Raw genomic sequence first — 16,363 nt, 5'->3', positions numbered from 1 at the left:
CTCCAACCATATAAGCCTCTATTTGGTCCCCAAATAGACCAAGAAGATCCCTACCCAAGGGCCTTTGCACTTGCTTTTCCCTCCCCCAGGACACTCTTCCACTTCTCTGACACCAATCAGGTCTCAGGTGGCAAGGCAGCTTCTCAGACTGGCTTTCCCTGACCACTTTGCAGAAAACATGCACCCACCTCCAGGTCCCTCAAAAACCTATCGTGCTTTTGATTTCCCCTATTGCATTTCCTGTCATAAGAAGGTAGTCTATTAGTTTCCCAATTTCTTACCTTGCCCTCCTCTGTTAGACTATCAGGGACCGAATCTGACTTTCCCCCAGTGCATGGCACATGTGATTAGGTCAGCCCATATGGACTAGATGAACAAATGCGCGCATGCATGAACTGGCGGCGGTCGGGTTGAGCACAGAAGTTGGGTGCGCACAAAGGTCCAGCCTCACTAATCCCACTTGGTTCCTTTCCTCACATGGGTCCTCTGTTTTTACAGAGATATGAGCCTGTTTGGCTCCTGTTAGCCTGAGTCACCCTTTTGAAGCAGGGCCTGGCAAGCCCTGCCTGGGTGTGTAGAAGGCCAGCAGTGGCTCTTCCTCTTCCTCTCCTCAGGTAATCTGGAAGGAAGCAGCAGCTCCACCCTGGGAGGTGCTGGTGACACAGGTACTGCCCGGTCCTTCTCCTTTCTGTGCAGCAGCTCAGTCTGGAGACAGAGGCTGGAAGATCTCAGAAGACCTTGTATGCTACCAAGCTCTCCCCATGGCGTCAGGTAAGCTCCTCCACTCCTCTTTTCCCATCTGAAAAATGGGAAGGAAAGTATCTACCATTGGTGTTTACTAAGGACAGGCTTCCAGGGGAATGCCAAGGGCATGTAGCTCCAGGCCCACGTTGGAGACTTGGCCTAGGTGGAGATGACAGTGGGTCACGCACATACGCTGAGGTGGGGGCTGCAAGCCCAATGCTTATCCAGCCAGAGGAAGCATGTCTGCTGTGAGAAGAATCACGGGGCTGGTAGACTCTACTGGTCATTTCCCACTGTTGATAGAGACCTAGAAATTGGAGAAATAGTTCTGTCAAATGAGGGAGAGAACAGTGTGAGCTCAGCGAGAAATACTAACAGAAGTGGGCACTGGGTTACGAGGGACTGTGAATTAGTGGCCACTGCTGACTAGTCCCAGTGGCTGGCTGTCCCATGGGAATGCAAGCCCAGGTGGCCTGAACCTCTCATTTTTCAGGAGCAGCCCGATATTCTGATTTCCTCAGGTAGTATTTTGATTAAATAAAACAATAACATGAGCAAAGGAAATACTCAGTCTATGGGCTACTGGTTTGCAATCTCTGTTTAAGATCTATGTGGGGGCAGAGAAAAGATCTTAAAACTGGGGCCCTGAAGACCTAGTTTCTAATTCTGTGTTTGGCCTCTAATGGCCTCTATGTCTCTTTCTGGGTCTCACTCTTCTCAGGCCAAGAGGAAGCAGGCCAACTCTTGGGGTCTCATGGGTACAGTAATAGCCAATCCTTCCACGGGCTTGCCATGAACCAGGCCCTCTGCTGAGCTGTTTACGTGGCCTGTCTCTTCTAATCCTCACAACAACCCTACGAGGAAGCACTGTTATTGTTCACAGTTTCAGAAGTGGGAACTTGGACACAGAGAGGTTAAGTAATTTGCCCAAGGCCTGACAGCTGCTTACAAGGGGAGAAGCCAGGCTCCACAGCAGACAGTCTGTCTCTAAATCACTGTATCGTGAGCTAGGGGTGCTGAGACTGAGTGAGGTCATGGAGGGAGACATAAAAAGCTGTAAGCAGTTTTTCCAAGGGCAACAAAGCCTCCTCTTTGGAGGAGGTGAGGCAGTTTCCAGTGGCATGTGTGAGAATGTCAGCCCACGGGTTATGCATCTTTCAAATGGGTAAAGGGGGTGCCACTTCCAGAACCATGTAATGATATGATGTGAGGAAACCACTATACTTAAAAACAGTCCATTCCAAAATATTTTATTATTTTTTTTTAAATTTATTAATTTTGAGAGAGACAGAGAAAGAGGGAGAGAAAACATGCACACAAATGGGGGAAGGGCAGAGAGGGGAACAGAAGATCTGAAGTGGGCTCTGTGCTAACAGCAGAGGGCCAGATGCAGGGCTCAAACTCAGGAACCATGAGATCATGATGTGAACGAAACCAAGAGTTGGACACTTAACCAACTGAGCCACCTGGGTGCCCTTGTTATTTAAAAAAAAATGTTTATTTATTTTGAGAGAGAGAGAGCAGGGGAGGCGCAGAGAGAGAGAGAGAGAGAGGGAGAGAGAGAGAGATCCCAAGCAGCCTCCCCGCTGTCAGCACAGAGCCCAGCATGAGGTTCCATCCATCTCATGAGTCGTGAAATCATGACCTGAGCTGCCATATCAAGAGTTGGATGTTCAACCGACTAAGCTACCCAGGCACCCCCCACCCCAAATATTTTAAAGTGGCACATGGTAGGTGCCGAGTAAGTTCAAGTTCAGGAGACGAGTGTGTGTGAGCCCAGTGAAGGCACCATGTTTTCTGGAAGGCCAGGAACATGGGTGGTGCTATTGTTGTCCAGCAGAGAACAGGGCTCTGAGAAGAGAGATCATGGAGAGATTCGTGGTTTGCCTAAAGAGCTGGGAACTCAAGGGCAGAGCAGCAAGGGTGAAGGTGGGTGTGTGCTTGGGACATGTTCCCTACCTCACCGGACCTCTGCTTCCTTTCTAACACCCCTGACCATACTGCTAATATGTGTGAGGAAGGTGGGGCAGGAGGATGAGGAGGTGGAGGTTAAGATAGTGATGGTGGAAGGGTAAATCCTTTGTACAACCCACATTTGAAAACAATTTTAAGCCACTTGCTGTTGACCTATCTTGATTTACGTAGTCGGAGGAAATAAAATATGAATGGCTAACTTAAAAATTAACTTGATCAGAAGGGGAGTGATTGATCAATACTATAGCTGCTATGTCTCTTTTCCTGAGTGGAAGGCTCAGTTAGGTTTTTGGTTCTTGTGTGCTTCATCTACATATCTACAGCTCTAATAAAATGGACCACATTTTTGGGGCACCTGGGTGGCTCAGTCAGTTGAGCATCTGACTTTGGCTCAGGTCATGATCTCATGGTTTGTGGGTTCCAGCCCTGCATCGGGTTCTGTGCTGACGGCTTGCTCAGAGCCTGGAGACTGCTTGGGATTCTGTGTCTCATTCTCTCTCTGCCCCTCCCCTGCTCGCGCTCTGTCTCTGTCTCTCAAAAAATAAATAAATGTTAAAAAAATTTTTTGTTAAATGGACCACATCTCTGCTAGGCAAGACAATGATTAGCAGTTAACTCTGCCTGCAATTTGCAATTCTAGCCACCAGATGGTATGAGCACCTTTTAAGGACTTCATATTATAGGGTGACCAATCATCTCAGTTTTCCAGGGGACTGAGGGACTTCCCAGGATGCCAGACTTTCACTACTAATGCTTGGAAAGTCCTGGAAAAAACAGGGCAATTCACTACTCTAGTTCAAAACCAGGTAAAGAGCATTTTCTCTTCAACTTCTGTAAGGTCTTAGAATCATCCTTTCCTTACTACCAAAAAAACAAACAAACTCCTAAAGTTTCCAAGCAATTATGGAATAAATTGTTGCTCTGTAAGATGTGGGTTCAAACCAAAAGGAACACCAAAGGAACAAATACAATTCTTGCTCCTGTTAACTGTGCAATAAAGCAGAGACAGAGGTCAGCTGCTTTTCTGGTAGGACTGCACCATGAGAAAGAATACAAGAACTGGTTCAAATGCTGCCTCTGCCACGATTTGGGGCAAGCGATTTAATCTTCCTGTGCCTCGATTGTTTATGCTACAAAGTGAGTATAAATATATACCCATCTTGAAAGTGGGTCTAAATATGTCCACCCTGCACAGCCGTTATGAGGACTCAGTGAGATCCATATGAAAGAACACAACACACAGCCTAAAACACAGCATGTAAGATACACAGCTGTGCCCTCCCCCATCTGCAGGTTCCTGTCCCTCCCCCTTTCCATCTGCCAGCGAGGAGCTAGCTGCCTTATAAAGCTAGTCATCACGGCCAAGAAGGCAAGAGCAAACACGTCCCTCTAGAAGCACAAGATAACTAGATAAATGATGGTTTCAGTGCAGATTCCTATCAAACCCAGAAATCGCTGGAGCAAAACACATCTTGGAAGACTTTGAAACATACAGAAGACTCACAGTAAGTTTACCATTTAGACCAAGGAGGAGAGCAAGCTTCCTGTGAAGCAGTGATTGATAACAGTTGACTTTATATACATTCTCCTGACCACCCTACACAGCCCAGAAGGGCATATGGGTCACCCTGACGACTGTAGCTTGTTGGGCAAAAATACCCAGGAGAACATCTGTCTCCAAAGCTGGCCTGTCTCCTGCTGCTGTAAGGAGCTTCTAATAAGCTCCCATGTTTTGTCAAAATTGAATAGTTTACCTGGCAGAGCAGGGTAGGTGGAAACTGACAAAGAGAACACATGAGATATACTTGTGCCTTCTCCCGTTTGTACAAATATATTTACTCATCTCTTGGAAAGAGTAACTGGAGACTTTGCACCGTCATCTTCAGTAAAATTTTCCAAAGTTTGGACAGCAGCACTACATCTGTTGTGTGCTGTGTGCTTGAGCACACTCACGTACACAAGAGTTAACTGAACAATGAGATCAAGACATTAAAACTTAAGGTGTGCGCCTGTCCACTCAAAGCTGGTTGCTTAAATTTTTCCAAATGGTGCTCGCATGGTGTAAATGCAGTGCCAGCAGGCAGAGCTGAAAACATTTGCACTGAGATTCACTGAAGTTTCCTGATAAACTGGATTTGTCAGGATGGATTATTTAAACTGGATTTGTCAGGAGGGAGGGAGTATTTTCTGCAAGGGGGACATGTCCTGTGGGCTAGGCCCCTGGGCTGAGTGGGGAGGGACTAGAGTTAAGAAATAGGACACTTTTCGGTGCCTGGGTGGCTCAATCTGTTAAGCACCTGACTTTGGCCCCAGTCATGATCTCATGGTGCGTAAGTTCGAGCCCGTGTTGAGTGAGCCCTGCTTCTCTCTCTCTTTCTCTCTCTGCCCCTTGCTTATTGCACCTTCTCTTGAAAAAAAGAAGGGAAGGAAGGAAGGAAGGAAGGAAGGAAGGAAGGAAGGAAGGAAGGAAGGAAGGAAGGAAGAGGGGCGCCTGGGTGGCTTAGTCGGTTAAGCATCCAACTTTCGCTTAGGTCATGATCTCGCGGTTCATGGGTTCGAGCCCCGCGTCGGGCTCTGTGCTGACTGCCAGCTCAGAGCCTGGAGCCTGTTTCAGAGTCTGTGACTCCCTCTCTCTCTGACCCTCCCCTGTTCATGCTGTCTCTCTCTCTCTCTTTCCTAGAAATAAATAAAACATAGAAAGAAAGAAAGAAAGAAAGAAAGAAAGAAAGAAAGAAAGAAAGAAAGAAAGAAAGAAAGAGAGAAAGAGAGAAAGAGAGAAAGAGAGAGAGAAAGAAAGAAAGAGACACTTTCTCTCAAGAAAGATAGGAGAGCCTGTTATCAGCTCTGCATTGAGCCTTGTCATGCTGGTGGCTTGAGATTACCTGCAGTGGGAATATTTACACCAGAGAAACAGGCAAATGCTGCTAGTGAAAACTCTTTTGGCGATCCAGCTGTCAACACTCACCAGCACACCACCCCTCTGCCTTCAGGCTCAGTGACGCCAAACCATGCACCAAGTCTAATCCATCTGTCCACTGGCCCCGGAATTATCTTAATAAAACAAATCTGATGGTGTCACCCACTGATTCCATTTTCTTTAAGATAAATTCCCTGCCCCCAAATGCTGTTCCAACTCCACCATCCTGAGTAAGAAGACTTAAAAAATAGACATCAGTGTCCACATCTGGCTTAGGATCAAGCTTTCTGCTGTGATAACTGGCAAAGCTAGCTATCAGACTTATGGAGAGTCTTACATTATAAAATGTATACTTTGACTCTCACCAAGGAGGAGGGGGTGTCACTAAACACCCCTGGTCTGGGCTGAGACCCTAGAGGATTGGGAGTGAACAGTCTGCAGTTATCGAAGCTCCGTTCTAATCCTGTCCAGCCTCTTGGGGTTAAGGTCATTGGGTCTGCAGTGCCTGCACCCTCACTGCCCAGAAGAAGCAAAAGTGAATCATCTCCAGATAAATACACCTCTAGACAAATTGTCCAGAGCCTCAAATGATCTTGACAGTTTTTGATATGCTATAGTGCCCAGCAGTCAGTAAAAAGCAGTCAGGCGTATGCAAGGCAGCCTGTGCACTGGATAAAATGGATGGCAGAAGGAGACACCGCGGGGATTCAAATAATGAAGTTATCAGTGCAGCCTTCACAAGAACTGTGAATATATACTGTGTTAAGGATTTAAAAGACGATATGGAAACTTTTGGCAGAGAAATAGAAACGATACAAAAAAAAAAAGAGGAAGCAAATGGAAATCTTAGAACTGAAAGATGTAATTAACTGAAATTGAGAAATAGCTAGCATTTATTGAGCACTTCTTATGTGGTTGGAGTTCTAGAGGCATCAGCAGGAGTCTGTAGAGACTGTCTAGTATCATTCTAAGGACACAGATAGTTTTCCTATTTCCCTTAGGGTGGGCCTTAGTCATTTCTGCTGTCACCAGTGTCTAGCAGGGCAGGGCTCGGCATCCAGAAGAGGTGCTAGATACAATGGCAATGCCTGGACCTCCCGGGGTCCGCCTATGTAGGCCTGTTATGTGGTCGCTAAACTGAATTCAGGAACTGGAGTGAGCGGCCAGGGAGCCAGAACCGAGAATAAGTTTAGTCAGAGATTTCCTGTGGGCAGAAATCATCGGGACACCCACTATTTTGATAAGACGGAACCAAGAGTAGAATTGGGGCCAGAAGTATGAGGGGAGGGAAGGGGCCTTTCATCCCCTCACTCCTTTCCTCCCCCAGCCTAGAGGGATGAGGGCCACCCCCTCAGGAGTCCAGCTGGGTGTGTAGGGCAGGGCTGGCGGGCTCAGGGGCATTGTGACTGACCTCTCCCACTTTACATGGGGTGACAAAGCAGACACAGTAGCCTTCTACTCTTTGTGTATTTCCTACATGCCGGGTTCAGGGTTAAATACACCATGTGCAATATCTCAATCCTCACAGAACCCCGTGACAAGGTTTCTATTATTAGGCCCCTCTAGTAGATAATGAAACTGAGGCCAAGAGACCTGAGCCTGAGTGGCCCAGCTCATAAGTGATAGGATGACACTGCCCAGGTTGGCCTGACTTGTCGGCCCGGCCCTAGGGATTCCTTCCTCTTTACCCAGAAATGCCCACCAGGACACTTCTCAGGCACAGCAGGAAAGGGGCACAGAGCTGGCAAAGGTGGAGAACTCAGGGTTCTGTTCTCTGGGAGAAACCCATCTCTTTGAATTTGGGCTGAGGACAGAGGAACATTTACCCAGAAGCCCCAGGGTGGGCGGAACCTTGACTCAGAGTGCTGTCCGAGAGCAGGTTGTCCAGACGGGGCCCCTCGGTCTCCTCTGGGCAAGTCTCTTCTTTTCAGTCTTCAAGGACATTTTTCAAGGGATGCTGATGTAACATTGAGGCAAGTAGGAGAGGACTTATCACAGTGGGGGTTAGCTGCCTTCCATCTCAGGAGAGGTGCTGACCAAACTTGTGCACCCGATGATTTCGAAGTGTTGCAGAAATTGTGTCCCGCAATTCAGCAAATGCCGCAAAAGGCAAACAATCAAATAGGTTCTTACACATCACCTCCATCAGCCAGCCCTTCCCCAAGCAAACAAAACTCCCCTTTGGCCCTCAGAGGTAGATATTGTTTCTTGCATGTGTTTCAAAGGTGAATGTCTCCCTCAAGGTCACCCACCTTGTGAGAACAGAAGGGACACGTACATGCCACTCTGTCCCTCAAAGTAATCACTCAGGGAGGTGATACAATTTTTGCAAAAACGTCCCACTTGCTCTGAAAGATTTGAGAAGACTCCCTTTTTAAAAAAAATGTTTTAATTGAGGTATAATTCACATCTAACATTATATTAGTCGCAGGTGTACAACACAGCGATTCACCCGTCAGCTGTTTTATATAGTCATAAAATATCGTTTATATCTTATCTTTTATATCTTCTGTGATCTACTCTCTTAGCAACTTTCAATTATATAGTGTAGCCTTCTTCCTTGAAGGATTTTATTCTCATTTGGACACAGATGCTGATTTGTTGGTTGAACGTATTTGTTGGCTGATCTTATCCAGATCAGCTGCTGTACAGAATGACCACTGGCTAGGAGTCTGAAGACCTGGATTTCTGGGCATATCTTTGCCATTAATGCACTGTGCGGCCTTGGGCAGGTCCCTTTCCCTTTCTGGGTCTTTCTTAGTGTTCTCCAAAACAATGGTAGGGCTGCCGAGCTCCCATCTAGTTCTCCAATGCTGCAATCTACACTTCTGCATTAGCATTGCATGCTCTGATCCCGCGGAAGCCCTGTCCATGTTTCCCTTATCCATAAATGGGGATTTACATACTTTTCCCTAACTTCTAGAATGTAGTAAGGAAAGAAGTTAATGCTTATTAGTGCTCACTGCAAGCTAGAACCTTCCCTTCCTTCTTCCCTTCCTTTCCCTTCCTTCTTCCCTTCCTTTCCCTTCCTTCTTCCCTTCCTTTCCCTTCCTTCTTCCCTCCCTTTTCCCTTCCTTCCTTCCATCCTTCCTCCCTCCTCCTTTTCACCCATGATGAAGATGTGATCAATCCCATTCTGGGCATGAGGAGACAGAGAGAGAGGCCCAAATAAGTGGAGTGACTTGTTCCAAGTCACATGGGTAGCAAATGGCAAGTGAATGGCAGAGGTGAAATTTGGATCCGTTTTTCTCCAAGTGCTGGATTGGCCCCATTTCCCCAAGATGATAGCTTTAAAAGCGTGGATAGCAGGAATAGAGCAGGCTTCGAAGCACCCCTCAGGAAGTTTACACTGCAGCAGGAGGTCACCAAGCCAAGCCAAACCCTGCCACCACCTGGTTTTGTAAATAAAGTGGTATCAGAACACAATCAGCTTGTTCATTTACAGATCGCCTCTACTACTGTTTAAGCTACGATAGCTGACGTGAGTAATCATGACAGAGACGGACCCTAAAATATTTACTATCTGGTCCTTTACAGAATGTTTGCTAGTCCCTGGTCCAGAGTCCAGCAAGGGTGTGCGTCCTTCAAAGAACACAAAGTGACCGTCTTGAGTGCTGAGGAAGCCTACCACTTAGCTCACTAAGACAGGAGGACTTTTCTACTTAAATCTAGTTTTATAAAGTCAACAGTCTCAGGATACCTGTCAGGGAGATGAGGGAGTTCAGTTTTCATTGTGCTCTTCTTCCCAGGAACTCAGCGAGGGGGAAATAGAAATCTCAATTTTGGGGAAATTGCACAGGGGAAAAGGGGAGGGAATCAGTTACAACATTCGCATTGCGACACTCAGCACGGTTGAAAGTGACAACAACAAGGGTTTCTCATTTTGGAAATGCGAGGGCATTTCCGTTTCTCAGAGTGCGACAGGGCGGCAACAGCCTGCTTTGGGTGAGTGACTATTTTCTTTATAAGCAGCTACTCTGGGCCTGAAATGGCAGTGTCCCGTTGCCTCGCCGTGGCCACAGAATGGAAATCTGCAGATGTCCCTTCAGTTACTTGATCTCTTTCCTCCTTTTCCTGTTCTATTCAGAGACAGCCTGCCATCCCATGGGGAAGAGGGTCTGCAGGATGCAAGCCTTCAGGTAAGGATGCCCCTGCAGAGGTGGGGTGCACGGACAGGAAAATGGGGCCATCACAGCAATTGGGAGCCATTGGCCTCCCCTGCACCTAGAAACTGGGTTTGGATTGGAAAGGGGTGCCGGTTATTCAGGAAAGGGGAGCCACTTGCGTGGTCTTCAGGGCTTCTATTTCAGAGTAACTTGGCCACAGGCCTGGTTGATTTCCCAGACACTCTGGCGACTTCATGAGTGACAGACAGGGGCCGAGGGGCCATGCTGAGGCTCTTTCCTGGACAAAGAAGCAGACAGGGCTGCGGTGGGCAGAGCATGGCCCAGAGTCCCAGCCAGCCGGCTAGCGCTGCAGCTCCGTGTTGACATGGTGGTGGATCCTGCTCCTCTGGGGCCTCAGTTTCCCCTTCTGTGACATGGGGTTAATGACAACCCCCTGCCTGCCTTACTGAGTTGTTGTGAGAGTGCCTGTGATGTTTAAAAGTTGTGCCAGGAGTCTTGTGAGATGTCACCAATGCTGCGATAAAAGCAACAGGCTGTGAGGCTGTCCACATGCACCCTCTGTCCTGTGATACCCCAGGACTGAGCCTTGTCAGGGTGACTTCACCCTCAGACTGTTTCTGTGACTTGAGGCTGCAGTTGGGGATTCTGTGCGTGCCTGTGTATGTGCGTGCAGGCATATGTGTGTGCATCCGGGGCAAGGCCTTCCCCTTTCCAGTCATGGAAACTGCTTCACGAGGTTTGCCTCTGCCTCCGCCGACTGGCTGGGAGCTCCAGGAGCTGCCCCAAGAGGTCTCTAGTAGGAGACTCATCCAGGAGCTAAGAATAGTCTCGTAAGGTCAAATCCTCACGTGTGCAAAGGCCTTTACAGTTTGTTCAGCCATCCCTCACTGAGCTCATGAGCCGCCCAAGGTCACCTGATGAGATGGGTGGTTTTAGCCATGCTTCATTCTGGAGGAGATGAGACACAGGTCCAAGGTCACATGGTGGGCAGCAGGGAATGGAGGCTCTGCAAGCCTCTGGGTGAGCTGGAGGCAAAGCTTGTTCCCGGGGAAGGCTGCCCCTCCCAGGCCCAGAGGAGCTGCTGGCTGATGAAGGACAGGCTCTGGGAATAGACCCTCGTGGTCTAAGGCTCAGGGTGAGTTACTGACAAGCTGCTATGTCCTTTGGAGCTCTGTGACAGCCACTAGTCCCAGACAACTCTTTAAATTTACACATAAAGTAACAAAAATTAAATTGAATTTAAAATTCAGATCCTCAGTCCCACCACATTGCAAGAGCTCAATAGCTAGATGTGGCTGGTGGCTACCATATTGGACAGGGTAGCTTAGAACATTTCTGCACCCAGAAACTTTTGTTAGATGGTGCTACTCTAGAGCACGTTTTGCTGAAGTAGAAGGTGTCTGCTCTGGGAGTTGGAGGGTGAGGGGCAAGTGAGGATAGAGATAGAATGTGGGTGCACATTCCGCTCAGTCTGCTGAGGGTCCGACCTCAGCTCAGGTCAGGATCTCATGGCTCCTGAGTTCGAGCCCCACACTGAGCTCTGTGCTGACAGCTCAGAGCCTGGATCCTGCTGTGGATTCTGTCTCTGTCTCTCTCTGCCCCTCCCCTGCTCACACTCTGTCTCTCTGAAAAACAAATAAGCATTAAAAAATAAAAAAGAATGTGATATGGGTACACTGCTATCCAACTATGGGAGTTGGGCCTGCTCCTTAATCAGTGGTGCCCTCAGTCTCTCCTCCATGCCATGGGTGTACAGAAATCCCACACCCCTGGCAGAAAGTTGAATGCAGATTCAGTGAGCTCTAGGGAACACAGGAAGGGCTGGGCACACAGAGATTGTTTTCTGTAGCCGAGTCCTTTTGCCTTTCAGAATCTGGGATGTTAACCAGAAGACCTTCTACCTAAGGAATAACCAACTAGTTGCTGGATACTTGCAAGGACCAAGTACTAAATTAGAAGGTGAGTGGTTGCCAGGAAAGTACATGTTGTGTGGGCACTGGGTCACTTTGCCCTGGAGTCTCCACCAAAAACTTTAGTTTCGAAGCCCTAATCCCCATTGGGTCTTTGAGGCTGAGTTGAAAGATGGAGGAGGCATGGCCACTAGGGGGCATTCTTGAGGGCAGCCTCAAGAGGGTGGGAGAGTTAGAGCCTAGGTCAGAGCCCCCACCAACTGGCTCAGGGTTCCCAGGCCACAGCTGGCAGGGGTAGGGCACAGTAGGTAAGATGGCCCCTTTCACTCTGTGACTATTAAGCTTTCCGTGTTCCTATGTTGTTCAAACCCTAACTACCGGCCAAAATGAATACACCATATCCAAGGCTGGGTTATGTCCCTTATTCGCGGACACCACAGTCAGCCATGTTCTGGTCTGTGCTCTAAACAAGCTGCATGAGCATGGGCAGGCTTCACCCTCTCCCCCACCTCAGTTTTCCCTTTAGTAAAATGAGGCCAGTATAAAGGCATGATGGGAGATTCTTTCAGCCCTAGACTTCGGGGATGCTTTCACATCCTTGTGGGCTGATTTGGTGCTATAGAATGGCACGATCTGATCTCCATCTTTCCACCCTGCTCCGTCCCCTTGTGCTTGCCCCCTCTGCCTCACTCTGAAAGTGTGAGACATGCCTTTCCTGTCCTTCTGTGAATTCTCCTAATGAATAAGCTGAAGTACAGAAAGGCTGTGATTTTCACTGCTGTTTGAGGGCTCACAGACTGCTGAGGGTAAGAAGCAGGTTCAAAGTCCCGCAGGTCCCTGTAGACCAAGGCCTGGAGCCCATTCTGTGCTATTTTCTGTCCCCATGGGCAGCAGACTTGGTGACCTGGCACACCGGTATCCTGGGGAGAAGGAGGGATGGAAACCATGTGGCATGAAATCTAGGCCACTTGGTCCTTGAGGAGGAACTGGATGGGGAGCTTGGTTTGACCTGCTGTTTGATGCAGACCAGGAAGATGGGGCCTCACTGTCCTTCTGATCTTAGGGTTTGAGTTGCTCAGGGGGAAGACAGAAAACTCTCCTGGGAGAGTCCAGGCTGCCTCCTGTTCTCTCTACAATCTGACCCTCCCCTGTGCTCTTCCCCAGAAAAGCTAAATGTGGTGCCCATCGAGCCTCATGCCGTGTTCCTGGGGATCCATGGGGGAAAGCTCTGCCTGGCCTGTGTCAAGTCTGGTGATGAGACCAGGCTCCAGCTGGAGGTAAGGACCTGTCTCAGACCACAAGCACCCTAAACCTGATGGCTGCAATCACCGTAATGTGTTCTTTCTCAGGACTCTGGGCCGATTACAGAGGCTCAGCTGGGTGGTCCTGCTCTGCCTGGTGCAGCTCACGCCCCTCCTGCAGCTGCACCTGGCAGAGAGCTCTGCTGGCGCTGGGGCGTCTGGGATGGCTTCTCACCCGTTTCAGGTGCTCTCTCTGAGCTCGGTTGCCAGCTTGGGCTTCCCTACAGCATGGCTCCTCGCTTCCTAGTGGGATTATTCCACAGTGACAAGGCCCATTGTGCCAATGCTTATCAACCCCCGCTTGCATACCATTAATGTCCCGTTGGCTGAAGCCCGTCGTGTGGCTAAGTCTAGTCTCAGGAAGGGAGGGGTCCGGGAAGGATGGTATGTTTGGGGGCCTCATTATCTGTGTGCCACTCTGGGCCGAGGGCCCCCAACCCACTTAGGCTTGCCGTCTTCCAGTGACGCCAAGCTTCAGGACCCTTCTCTTCTAATCCTTATCTACTCAAACCCATGTGTTGGGATCCTATTCAGAGCCCTGTATTCCTTGATCCCTGTAATAATAATGGGCTGCCAGCCCTGGGAAAAGATGGCTTTGTCCTAGGTGCTTGGTGGACAAGATCTTAACCCAATGAGTGGCTGTAAGCATGGCACTGTCCCTTGCCCCGACCAGTGGATAGGGGCATTCTTTACTCTGTGTGGAGTAGGGTGACCCGGCTGCCATGTGCACCGTGTCGAACGGACCCTGCTACTCTCTGCCCACCTTCTCCACCATGCCCTCTTACCAGGGGCAGAGACCCTGACAGAGCACCGGCCTCCACATGCCTCAGTCTCTGCTGACGGTACCATGTGTTTACCAAACTGACTGGCCATGGCTATAGTGGCCAGATCTTTCAAAGTCAAGGTGTAACAATGCGACAGATGCTGGGTCACAGTTGTCCTAGGAGATATAGATCCTGCAGTCGTCCCAGGAAGCACTTGCTCTGGGGGCAGCCAGAGGCCATGTCATGGTGCAGAGGGGGAGACACAATGGGGCCTCCATGCTACCCAGTCCTCACTGCTCATATCTTGGCTTCCAGGCAGTTAACATCACCGACCTGAGCAAGAACAAGGAGCAAGATAAACGCTTCACCTTCATCCGCTCAGACAGTGGCCCCACTACCAGCTTCGAGTCTGCTGCCTGCCCCGGCTGGTTCCTCTGCACGTCCCTGGAGGCCGACCGGCCCGTCAGCCTCACCAACACGCCCGAAGAGGCCATGACGGTCACCAAGTTCTACTTCCAGCTGGACCGTTAGTGTGTCTGTACCTCACGTCCTCCACTCCCAGCTCATCGATGACTCCAGAGACGCATCTCCACCCTGCCTGGGGTCTCCTGGCTGTTGTGGGGCTCTGAGGAGCAGCCTTGGCAGGGTGGACCCTCGGGAGGACATGAAAGAGCCCTGCTGACAGGACTCCATCAGCAGCCTCCTTGGCGAACCAACCTCCATGCCGCCTCCACAGTGGTCTTTCTAAAGTCCAGCTTGAGCCACAGCACTGCTCCAAGCCTTTCGGTGCTGCCTGGGGCTTCCGGACAAAAGCCAGGCACCTTGGCCGGCCTGCCCCTCCACTCTCCTCTCCCCGACTCCTCACCCCCCTGCCTCACCCCGGCGCCCACGTCCCAGATCCCTCCTGCCACTCACTGGCTTGCCCAAGCTCGTTTTGCAAGCCGATGCAGTCCCATGGGGAAAACTCTTAGAGTCTGCGGCAAGATAAGGATTTCATCTTTCTCTTATGCCAATTGTGTCCAATTTGAAGGCGAGTCCTTTATGTGGAGACTGTCCTTTCCGGAAGGGGGTTGGGGAGGGTGAAAGCATCTCTCTTTCTATTCCCGTCTTATTTTTGTAACGCCTTCGCCTGAGAAAATGAAAAGCCAGTGTATTTTGTTAGTCCCCACTATTTTTCTTTCTGTAACGTTCCTGAAGTCTGGACCCCACTGATCAGGCCCCGGTACCATCTCTACTCCAGAACTTCCACAGGCGTGCACAGTGCTTTCCTCCCCCACCCCTCCCGTCAAAAGCTCCCAGCCCCCAGGGCTCAGCCCAGAAGGAGCTCCCTGGTGTTCTTTGCAGGCCTCCTGGGAGGGAGGCCTTACTCTTGGACCGTGTGAGCACTTCTGACATTCTGAGACTTGTTTGAAAGATGGTTGAGCCTCTGTCTGTCTCCTGCACCAGACTGAGCTCCTGAGAGCAGGGAGCATGGCCTGTGTGTGTTTCAGGTCCCGCGGGGCTGAGCACATGGGCTGGCCCTTAGCAGGTGCTCAGCAACTGTGTGTTGTCCGTGTTAAGTGGAAAGTTTTCTACTCCCTATGACTTAAGCTCTGTTTTACAATAAAATCTTGAAAACTCATCTACTCTGCTGGCTGTGTCTATGGCCTTGCCAGGCTTGGGGCATGGAGAGCGTGGGAAATGAGGGAGCGTTGGCCTCCCTCACCCCGGGGATTAGACCTGGTCGCCTCTCTTCTGAGAGTCCTTTCTTCCTTGGGCCTCACTCTTCCTGGATAAGGAGAGCAAATCTCCCAGCCAGGAAGGGGTGTGGCACCACTGTCCACAACAGCCCCCGATAGGAAACAATCCAAACTCCCATCACAGAAGAATGAATACATAAATCATGTATGTTCATACAGCGCAATGCTCGTTGAGCAAGTGGATGAATTGCAGCCGGCTACCTTCAACAAAACAGATGCATCTTACCAACATCATGTGGGGTACAGGAATCACAAAAACCCACACAGAGCGTGACTCCATTTACATAAAGCTAAAACGGGCAAAACCGAGCAGTTGTGTGGAGGGATGTGTAGACAGGTGGCTCTTCTATAGAGAGAATCAGGGACAGGCTGTGTCTGAAAGCGGGGGTTGGTAGGTGACTCCTGAGAGACAGAGGGTCAGGCAGGGACACCCAGATGCTTTTAGGATCCAGATGACATTCTATTTCTTGGTATGGATATGGTCATACAGTTTTCTGTGTGTACGTGACATTTCACCGTTTTGAAGTCTGAAGACTAAAAAGACTTGGCCCTCTGGGGTGTGAGAAAAGGGGGCACTGGGAAATGGTGAGATCAGCAGGTGGAATATTGAATTTGGCTCCGTGCGGTGGGCGAGCAAGACGGTCATCAAACACAGCTCAGCTACCGGGCGGGTGAGTGGGCAGTGAGGTCCCTAATCCTGCCCAGGTTCTGCTGACTTCTGGTCTCGGGAGCCCTTGAGGGGAGCCCAGCCGGGTCACAAGCCTGTTGTATGATTTTGGCCACGTCACCTCTCTCCTTGGGGCCTGCTGCTCACTTGTCCCCAGAGAGAGTTGACTTAGATCGAGGGTTTGCAAACAGCACGCCCTGCACTCCCTCCAAGGCCCAGG

The 16,363-nt window shown here is 49.8% G+C and overlaps 1 protein-coding gene across 3 annotated transcripts; it reads left to right on the top strand.

Moving 5' to 3' along the window:
* Positions 1–662: 662 nt before the first annotated feature.
* LOC144239383 (interleukin-1 receptor antagonist protein) lies at positions 663–15,358 on the top strand. 3 transcript variants are annotated; one of them, XM_077773424.1, is made up of 5 exons: positions 663–771; positions 9,723–9,774; positions 11,633–11,721; positions 12,837–12,949; positions 14,053–15,358. In XM_077773424.1, exons 1-5 carry the CDS (start codon positions 762–764, stop codon positions 14,266–14,268), a joined length of 480 nt encoding a protein of 159 aa, XP_077629550.1. In that variant the 5' UTR covers positions 663–761; the 3' UTR covers positions 14,269–15,358. The 3 variants fall into 3 exon arrangements, with proteins under 3 accessions (XP_077629550.1, XP_077629551.1, XP_077629549.1); XM_077773425.1 differs by lacking the exon at positions 663–771 and adding an exon at positions 9,501–9,580; XM_077773423.1 differs by lacking the exon at positions 663–771 and having other exon boundaries at positions 9,596–9,774.
* Positions 15,359–16,363: the final 1,005 nt, after the last annotated feature.

This window comes from Crocuta crocuta, unplaced genomic scaffold (assembly GCF_008692635.1).
Source record: "Crocuta crocuta isolate KB4526 unplaced genomic scaffold, BGI_CrCroc_1.0 scaffold67, whole genome shotgun sequence".
Classification (NCBI taxonomy): domain Eukaryota; kingdom Metazoa; phylum Chordata; class Mammalia; order Carnivora; family Hyaenidae; genus Crocuta; species Crocuta crocuta.
The sequence above is the reverse complement of the archived record's forward strand: the minus strand, read 5'-3'. Positions and strand labels throughout refer to the sequence as shown.